General features: G+C 32.4%; 1 protein-coding gene across 4 annotated transcripts in view; it reads right to left on the bottom strand.

Moving 5' to 3' along the window:
- Positions 1 to 2239: 2239 nt before the first annotated feature.
- Positions 2240 to 10400, bottom strand: part of LOC126884267 (acyl-CoA Delta-9 desaturase-like) — a 132870-nt gene continuing 124709 nt past the window's right edge. For 2 of the 4 annotated variants that reach the window (XM_050650203.1, XM_050650202.1), the window contains one exon: positions 2240 to 6768. In XM_050650203.1, the coding sequence (XP_050506160.1) occupies positions 6390 to 6768 (379 nt within the window). In that variant the 3' untranslated portion in view covers positions 2240 to 6389. The remainder of the gene's footprint in view (positions 6769 to 10400) is intronic. The other 2 variants (XR_007697916.1, XR_007697915.1) reach the window with 2 other exon arrangements.

The raw sequence follows: 10400 nt of genomic DNA, 5'->3' as shown, positions 1-10400 counted from the left end.
TACAATCACATATTTTGTATTTGCTGTTCTTTTTCTATAAATAACAAACGATAGAAATAGATTAATTATGTTAATAATATGTGATCGTTTATGGGTACTCTTTCATTTCTCCGACTGTACCTGCAGTGAAAAAATTTCAAGAGAAGAAACTGAGACTCTGCCGGAAGAGGTGAAATGTTTTTTGATTTTAGACAACGCTCCTGCTCATCCCTCTGAAAATATTCTATGATCAAAACATGGCAACTTTAGTTGTATGTTTTTGCCAAAAAATACATCGCTTATTCAACCCATGGATCAGGAAATAATTTTAGCAACAAAATGAATATATGGCAGAAAGTTTTTAGATGAAGTAATTGTATGATGAAGATAACACAGAAGATACAAGAGGGCAGCATACTTTGCAAAACTTAACTGTTACAATTTGAAATCAACAATTTGTTAAGTTTGCTACAGCATGGAAAGGCAGTTATTAAGGGGTTACATAGGTCTTGCGGGTAAAAAAAGTGACTTTTTAAAAAAATTATATCTTGGAAACTAAAAATTATTTTTATTTATAATTGGAACATGTAAAAGTATAGTACACTCAAAAAAATTTCAGCCAAATATATTCATTTTTGTAGAGTTGACTGCAATTTTTCGACAACAGCCCTTTTTTGCGGTGAGCAGCATAACAAGTCCAGTCTCATCTGAAATTTCTTGTAGTTTATACCTCTGGTTAGTGAATGAACAAAGATTTTTTTATTAGATGAGGTCATTTTTGTTTTATCAAAAAAAACTACTTTAAAAATGAGAAAAATTGGGGTCAAAAATGTGTTTAAACTTATATAAAATCTTCAAATTTCATTTTTTTTAATTCCTTCGTTCATTTACTAGCCAGAGGTATAAACTACAAGAAACTTTTTGATTTCAAATGAGACTGGACTTAGTTATGCTGCCCACCGCAAAAAACTTAAACTCTACAAAAATGAATATTTTTGGCTGAAACTTTTTTTGAGACTACCTTAAGTACTATACTTTTACATGTTCCAATTATAAATAAAAATAAATTTTAGTTTTCGAGATATAATTTTTTTAAAAAGTCACTTTTTTTACCCATAAGACCTATGTAACCCCTTAAAAAAATGTTTGATGGCCAAGATGCATACATATATTTAGAAGGAAAGTTCCTAATTTCTGTAGTATAATACATAATACCGAAGAGGAAGTAGCTCTAAGCGCCGGACTCCACTTGCGATTTGTAGTCGTGAAGATTGAACACATTCTTTCAAATAGAAGTCAATCCATGATTATTTAGTTACAAATGGATTGACTTGTATTTGAAACAATGTGTTCAATCTTCCTGATTACAAATCGCAAGTGGAGTGCGGTGCTAATAACACCAAAATATTCCATATATGTCCATAGAAGGTACACAGACATTGAAAAATTCCTGGAATATCCCCGAAAACACGTTCCCTGAACATGCCAGGAAAATCCTGTGTCAGCATTTTAAACATTACCTGAATGTCTTATTGGAACATTCCATGAATGTCCACGAATGTTCTTTGGACATTCAAAATATATTTTGTAGACATTCCCTGGATATACCAGAAATACAGTGATGAGCACTCTAATAACCTGCAAAATAGCACAAAAGATGGAAAACGTATTAAGTAGTGAGATAAAAAGAAATGAAACTAGTCGAGCTGGGAAATTTAGCGATATTAACTTATACATTTAGATTGTATTGATTGTGTACCACCTTCAGACGAGTTTGGAAACTACCACTGTCACAGTGACAGTTTTAGTTGACATACTCCTCTGATATGTGTAAAGGTGGGAAACAATCAATATAAAATAAAATTTAAAGGTTAATTTCGCTAAATTTCCCAGCTCGACTAGTTTCATTTCTTTTTATCACACAACTAAATATGTTGTCCGTCTTTTGTGCTATTTTGCCGGTTATTAGGGCACTCATCACTGTACATCCTTGCTGATGTGACAATACCTCCTATCTGTTTTTTCATGAGTTTTGTAGGAGATGGAAAAACATGTTTTAAGGTCACCTCCTGTGTTCATATGTAAGTTTTGACTTGTTTTGTAGTTTTTACTACAAAACAAGTCAAAAAATATCATATGAAAACAGGAGGTGACCCTAAGACAAGTTTTTAGTCTCTCTTACGAAACTCATGAAAAAACAGATAGGATGTATTATTACATCACTGACGATATGTGGCCATACCAATTAATACATACTTGATAAATATAAACATTTTTATTGAACAAAATCTTTTCATACATTTTTTTAATGCAATTTACTGATATTCCTAAATATTTCAAAAAAATGTGTCACATTTGCTTTGTAAACCTTTCTTTTGCCTTTCGTAGCCACATATTCCGTTTCCTTCCTGGGTTTTTGTAGACCACTTCTCTCAGCTGATTCTAAAAAAAAATAAAATAAATGGTAATTTTTCTATCCTTTACAATTAACAATCAGAAGAAATATTTACAAGTAATAATATGCATAAATAATAATATTTTGTATTTTGACAATGACGTCTGATTTGGAAGTTGAAAGATTAATAAAATTATTTTTTAAGTTAAATTGTGGCTTATTTCCCAATTAGAATAGTTAATTACAAAAATGCCTCAAATAACTAGCTTCAGAACAATAAATAATTCGTTTCATACCAACATTCGTCCAAAGTCAATTATACCTGTAGTATTTCCATGAAAAGATTCTTTAAGTGAATTTTGCATAGTTTTCTTTAAAATATCTCTATCAGGCCAGAACACAAATTTTTTTAACCTAAGACACATTATATACAAAGTATTTTTGAAATAAGTTGATACCGGGTAGGGTGAAATACTAAACCTATATCCCAAATCTTTATAATCTAAGTTTAAGCTTAGTTTAGCTAAAGTAAGCAATACTTGATCACTTGGTGACAAAACAGTATTTTGATGGTATTTGATAAATGGTGTAATATACTTTAAAGCTATTTTAAAAACATTGTAATTTGCTAAACCAGTATAATTTTTAGTTTTGGCATCATCATTTTCTATACTTTCACAAGATAAAGCTAATTTCTTAAGCTGATATTTAAAATCCTGTGTTAATGTTAATGACATAAAATGTATTTGTTAATTTTTCCATTGTAATATATGTTTGACTATTTGGCAAAATCTTGTCTTCTACTAAACTAGCTTTTATACCAAATAACTACTATCTACCACTAACTATCCACTGTTTCTAAATCTACTAAAGTAACAGTAATGTATCATTAATGAAAAATGTGTAAAATCATAGACCTACCTAGTATTTGTAGAATATAAGACAGTCCAGTGTCTTATAAATCATTTCAAGAGGAATAAAAAAGCAATTTTTTCTTGTAGGTACCCTTTTCTTTTAATTCTCCTTTGGTACCTTAATTCCCATTTTAGATTTTGGGGAACTCATTTCATTGTGTTTATATACCCCATATTTATTGAAGGAACCCAATCTGGATTGTTATTATCAGTTAAGTCGGCTGGTTTTCCTACAAGATTAGACTGTTAACATCTTCAAAAATGGTTAATGTTCAAATGTTGTAACTTACCAGATATAAGATGATTACAGGGGAATTTCCATTTTGCTAGTAAAATCTTAATATTTTATTGCATTTTACCATTGTTGTTGTCTCTCAGATGATAACTATAACTTATTTAGTTACATTGGTTCAGTTTTGTGCTTAGAATGTAGCACTGATGGTAAGTGGTAAAAGCTAACTTTATCACGATTACTTTGCATTTCACACTTCAAAACACAACACCAATGAGGCATATTATCTTTCTAAATTAATACTTCCAGAGAAAATGTTAAATTAATCTTTGTACAACAACTAAAATGATCTAAAACCATAAGAACCTGATAGAATAATATTCAATGTTTGCCTTCCGGTAGCCATATTGATTTAATTTTGACAGCATCTTGGAACGGCCTATAACCAATATAACCTTAAAATGTTTATATACGGTTAGTACGCTGATGAAATGTTCATTTGGTAGGTAATCGGGCAAGATCCTCGTGTGCATTCGGTGACTTTCGGCTCGATAGGGATGCGTATGAACCTAACGTACCAGCCCGTAACCTTAGGTAATACGTATCGCGATACGGGAGTTCAACCATTAATGCGCAAGCGTATATGTCAAAAAGATGCGTTACGTTTACGTATTTGTGTGCACAAAAACTCCCTACTCCCTATTAATATACACGGATTATACGACATTTGACAGAAGCTCGAAACAAATGACTGTGAATGAAAAGCCCTATAATATCACCAAATTCATCCAAAATTTTAGTCCTTTGCGCAGATGAATGACAGTTAACGGCATCCTACGTTCGCCGTGATTGGTCGTTATCGTCGCACATTTGCCGTGATTGGTCGTTCACGCTTTTGCCGTGATTGGCGACGCGCATTCAAAATTTTGTCTCGGGAGTGGATGCAAAATAGGGCTTTTCAACGATTCTCATTTGTTTCGAGCCTCTGTCATATGTCGTATAATCCGTGTATAATATTAATATACGACACATGACAGAAACTCGAAACAAATGTGAATCGTTGAAAAGCCCTATAGTCCATCCCAACATGCTGTCAATTTTAAATCAATCTGACAGCGGGGAGGCAAACATAAATGTTATTCTATCAGTTCTTAATGTGTTTTAAATCATTTTACTTGCTTTTCTTTGCAATTTTGTTCTGTACAAGGATTAATTTAACATTTTTACTGGAAGAATCGATAATATGCTTCATTTTTGTTGTGTTTTGAAGTGTGAAATGCGAAGTAATCGTGATAAAAGTTCAGTTTTATCGGTTATAATCAGTGATCAGTGCTAGATTTTAAGCATAAAACCAAATGAACTAAATAAGTTACGATCTGAGGACAAAAACAATGGTTAAATATATGGCATGAAGCTATAAAATGTCCTATAAAAATAATAAATAACTAACTACTCTACCTACTAGCAACATCTGCATTGTCTGCCAACAACTTTCGAAAATATTCACTCATCTTTATTTATTCACTGCTTAAAACTAAATAAAGTAGTTCAAGTACTTCTAAAACTAAAAACTACACAAAATGAATAACAAAATGTTCGCAAAATACAACTAAAAAACTATTAAAGTGGTAAAAAATTTAAGAAACAAAATGTCAAAAAATATAAACAAATAAAATATGTTCGTTCGCGGACCCGGTCGGGGACTTTTAGTCATGGCATGCTCCACTTGTCATGGACTGTCTCTGCGAATACACTTATTAATTGCCTCCCAGCGTTGACATAATTGACATAAACGTGAAAGTCTTGAAATGTCCTATAGGGCTTTTCATCGACTCTCATTTGTTTCGAGCTCCTGTCATATGTTCTGTATATACGAATATTATACATACAGTAGGAAAAATGAAAGAATACCCATGAACGAACATATAAAACACGCTGTATTTTCCTGTCAACGTGTCATACAAAAAATTGGCCAGCGCAATTACATGTAATAATTATTGTTACATGTACTTGCACTGGGAAATTTTCTTTGTGACACGGTGACAGGAAAATACAGCGTGTTTTATATGTTCGTTCATGGGTATTCTTTCATTTTTCCGACTGTAGATTATACAACATATGACAGAAGCTCGAAACAAACGAGAGTCGATGAAAAGGGGCTTTTCATCGATTGCCATTTGTTTCGAGCTTCTGTCAAATGTTGTATAATATGTGTATAACATTTATTTACACGGATTATACGACACATGACAGAAGCTCGAAACAAATGACTGTGAATGAAAAGCCCTATTGACACCGTCAAAATCGAAAGTGTTTTTTTCGATTATATAACTGATTCTATTTTTTTATAACTGATTCTTTAGCATTAAACTGTGGATTAAGATTTGACTCACAAATGTCACAGTGTTGATTAGCACTAATATTAAATTTAGACATTTGATCTAAAAATATTAGAGCGTAGCACTTGCGGAGTGCCGGCAGAAGTGAATACTTCTTATAGATTCGATGATATTCGGTTCGATTCAATTCTAATTCCATTGAATTAGATTTTATTTTATTTAATATCATAATATGCCTATAATTTAATATACAGGGTGTCCCAAAAATTAGCGGAACGGTCTAATGTTTCGCGAAATGAACATCGGACCGAAAAACTGAAAAATACGTGTTCAATAATTTTGAAAAATCTATCGTATGACACCAAACACAACCCCACACTTTACCCCCTGGAGATGATTTTTTCTAAGAAATCCCCAATTATTTTTCAGTTTTTTACGTATCGTAGAGACGATGTTACCTTTTTTGAAACACCCTGTATATGTATATGAATATAAAACGTTTTTAATATACAAAAATACTAATTTTTTTACTAGTGACCTTTAAACATTATTGTAGCATTTTTAATATCTTCCTCCTTCATATCTTTGTCATCCCAACCCCATACACAATCTTCATGGAAGTTGTGTTGTACTTTTGCATTACCATTTTCCAAAGGAACTTTACCATGTTTATATGATCCATCTCCTGTTCTGGCAACTCGTTTCCTAACCATCTCTGGTGACACTGTTTTGAGATCGTATGCTTGTCCTAAATAAGCCATCAGATCCAAAAATCCTGTACTAACGTTCCAACGGTAGTTACCAAGTTCTGCTGCTTTGTAGTCCCATGGAAAAGTATGGTGATAGTTGTGCCAGCCTTCCCCCCAAGTAATAATGGCAATGGTTAGATTTTCGCATGGGTTGATAGTTCTGTAGAAAAAATATAGAATAAATGTAGCTATCAAAGTCCAGTAGTCATAAGTTCACTTTTATCGTTATTTAATTTATGTTTGACATAAAGAAGTACTCAAATACACGAGAGTACAAGACAGCAGAAACGAAAAATCAATCATAGATTACTTTTTGTAAGCAGCAACAAATGGAACAGAGTACAAGATACGAAAATGAAAAGAGGCTCAGAGATTGACAGTGGCCATCATATAGTAATAATGAGAATGAGAATAACAGAGCAAAAAGAAGAAAAGGGAAGAAAGACAGTAAACGAAAAAATAAAAAGTTATAAATTAAAAGAGGAAAGATATAGAAGAAATTCCAGGAAAAATTTGATAATACTTTGAAAGGTAGAGCAAAAAATACAAATATAGAAGAAAAATGGGAATATCTAAAAATCAGCATAATCAAAGCAGCTGAGGAAACTTGCGGGAAAGCAAAAATAGCAAATAATAACATGAGAAGAACGGAATGGTGGACGGAAGAAATACGAGAGAAAATAAAGAACAAAAAAGACAAATGGAAGAGATACCTAAGGCGCAAAAACTCTTCTACGGAGCATTAAAGCAATTCAGACAAAAGAAAGAGCACACGATACCGAATATTAAAGACAAGAATGGAAACGTACCAACAGAAGAAAAACAAATAATGAAAATATGGAGAGAACTGGAACAAGAGCTAACACATGCAGACATGAACAACATAGGGAGATACAAGAAAGGAATGAAGAACAAGTGGAATCCATAACAAGAGAGGAATAATAGAAAGAGTAAAATTAGTCAAAGCACCAGGCAAGGATCACATTACCCCGGAAATGATAAAATTCATGGGAATAGAGGGAATAGACAGCATGAAAGAACTAATGAATGATGTCATAAATAGAGCACCCAAGTAGCAATTTTTCGACGCATTGGTTGTCAGTACAAACAAATGCACTGTATATAACGTTGCCACAGTGGACTTTCAGTTGTTTCGGCCAACGACCCCTAACCCTACTGACATTACGATGTTACAACGTTAAGTAATATCTTTAGTTATATGGGCAACTAAGTTATTACTATTGTGACAACTACATATCACAGTTAAGTTTTTTCAACAATCGCAACTACTTAAAAACGTTATAATGCTAAACTAATTTACGCCCATGGGTTTTCTGGCCGACTAGGTATTTGTCTCTCACGACCCCAGGGCCTTTACGTATAGTTATATAGATGTGTGACACGTTTACGGCAACTTCAGGAGCAAAAAAAGAATTTACTTTATAACCTTACTTTTTTCTTATTATTTTATATTTTATTTTGCTGGAAATTTTCGATTTATTTAACAACCTGTTTATTTGTTTTTTATTAGGTGGTTTCTCCATTGTCCATTGTTTTATCAGTAGATTTGATAAGCTTAAATCTTTGTATCAGCTTTGCTAGACATGGTTGCCAGGCCAGTTCTTACTCTTTCAGTACTATATCCGTTGCAAGATAATTTGGCTGAAACTCCGACAAAATATGTACTTTTTGTACATATTTTGTCTGAATTCCATCCGAATTATCTTGCAGCGGATAGTAGTTTTGCTTCCAAAAAATCAATAGAAATCAGTAGATTCTTTTTAGGCCCTGTAAATACAGTAAAATCTGTGTTAACGGTTACCTGTCAAAATCGTCCGGTTTCATAATCAACTTAAAGTAAACATTAAGTAAAGTTCACTTTAAAGTTGACATTTACCCATATATGAATAGGGCTTTTCATTCACAGTCATTTGTTTCGAGCTTCTGTCATGTGTCACATAATATTAATATATCTACGAAATACGCTATTGGTATATACAATAATACAAACCACAGACGTATGACGTAGATATATTAATATTATGTGACACATGACAGAAGCTCGAAACAAATGACAATCGATGAAAAGCCCTATTGTGACAAAGGTAGGTACCAACTTACTTAAAATTTAAAATCCACTTTAACTGATTATGAAACCGAGCGTTACAATAATTTTGAAAATTCTCCAAACCAATTATATGAAGATTTCCTTATTTAGATCTGGTATTTACCAGTTTCATTTCTCTGTCCATCTATTATCATAATCATCTACGTCCTGAATCTTATTTTCGGTAATGACATTGGGAAATTGTAACAAAATGTCTGAAAATTAATTTACAAATGGGGTGAATACTATTAAAAAGCAAATTTTATTTTAGTGATAACAAAATATTGAAATATACCAAACATCTAATAAAAAACATTGCCTACTAGAATTTTTTAAATAACATCAAAAATATACCAAAACAGTAGATATCTACTAAATGTGGCAACGCTGTTAAGGAGAATGATGCACTTCATTGCACTGGTCACATGACCTCTGTCACCCAATAAGAGGGTGCGTTCTAAAGTGGTTGGGATAGTCGGTCCAGGCCGTGTTTGGTCGGCGATTGGACTTCTCGGTTGTATCATCCGTCTATGGTTGGTAATAAGGTATATTTTAAGTAATATTGGTAATGTTGTTTAATGCACCATTTTGGTTTTTTTGGGATGTAAAGAAAATAAAAACCCAAAATATAAAAAATGCAGGCATTTTCTAATACCTTTAAAAGCACCATCAATACATTAAATTTATACAAAACATCTTTAACATAAATTCTGGCTTTTATATTAAAATTAGATTTTTTAAATTTACATATTTTTTGTTAAAAAGGTGATAAAAAATGAGCGCGTGTGTTTTTTAAAGGTGAAATATCCATATTTGACGATAATCTGAGATGCGTTTATAAATTTCACATCAGGTAATTTTGTTAAAGTCCTTATTTATGTCTTTATATAAATTTAAATACCTGATATGATGTCAAAATAGTTTACTTTTTATATAGGTAAAAAAACATAACCAGTTCGACTCTTTGAGCAACCATTGCACGCAGGCACTTTTTATAGTCGCTTCAGTTGTCTTTGTCTTCAAAAATCGTCCACCAAATTAGTGCAGAATTGGGTCGTCTTCTAGGCAATAACAACGTTGTAACAAAACGTTGCCACGCGGTAGACAACGTTGTCGCGTCGACAAATTACTACTTGGGCAGAAATACCAAAGGACTGTAAGAAAGACATTTTATTACCAATACACAAAAAGGGGGACAAGAGAAACTGTAATAATTACCGATGTAGCACCATATCAAGTATCCCTGGGAAGGTATTCGGAAGAATAATAGAGCAGTACTGTACGATCATTCATACCGAGTACACGTATAATTACAGGTGCTTAAATAGTGTTTAATGCAAGTTTTTTGTGACAATTAATAATAAACTAATTTCATACCGGGCTAAATTAATAAAAAACCCAGTGTTGTGAAGTGTTTATTGTTTTTGTTTTGTGTTTATATGGTGGTGGTTTACAATAATGGGTGAAAACTCTCCCCCTGATAAAGAGGGAATCCAAAACATTGACCAGGAGGAAGAAAACGAAAAGACCAAGGAACCAGAAAAAGAAATTAAGCTGTTCAATCTACAAAAAGAGTATCTCTATACGGATAAGGTATAGGTATTCATTGAAAAAATAAATGAGGAGCAGATTGGAAAAATTCACCTCATGAAGGTAGGTCACCTTTTTCATAAAAAATTAGGAAT

Source organism: Diabrotica virgifera, chromosome 5 (assembly GCF_917563875.1).
Source record: "Diabrotica virgifera virgifera chromosome 5, PGI_DIABVI_V3a".
Lineage (NCBI taxonomy): Eukaryota > Metazoa > Arthropoda > Insecta > Coleoptera > Chrysomelidae > Diabrotica > Diabrotica virgifera.
The sequence above is the reverse complement of the archived record's forward strand: the minus strand, read 5'-3'. Positions and strand labels throughout refer to the sequence as shown.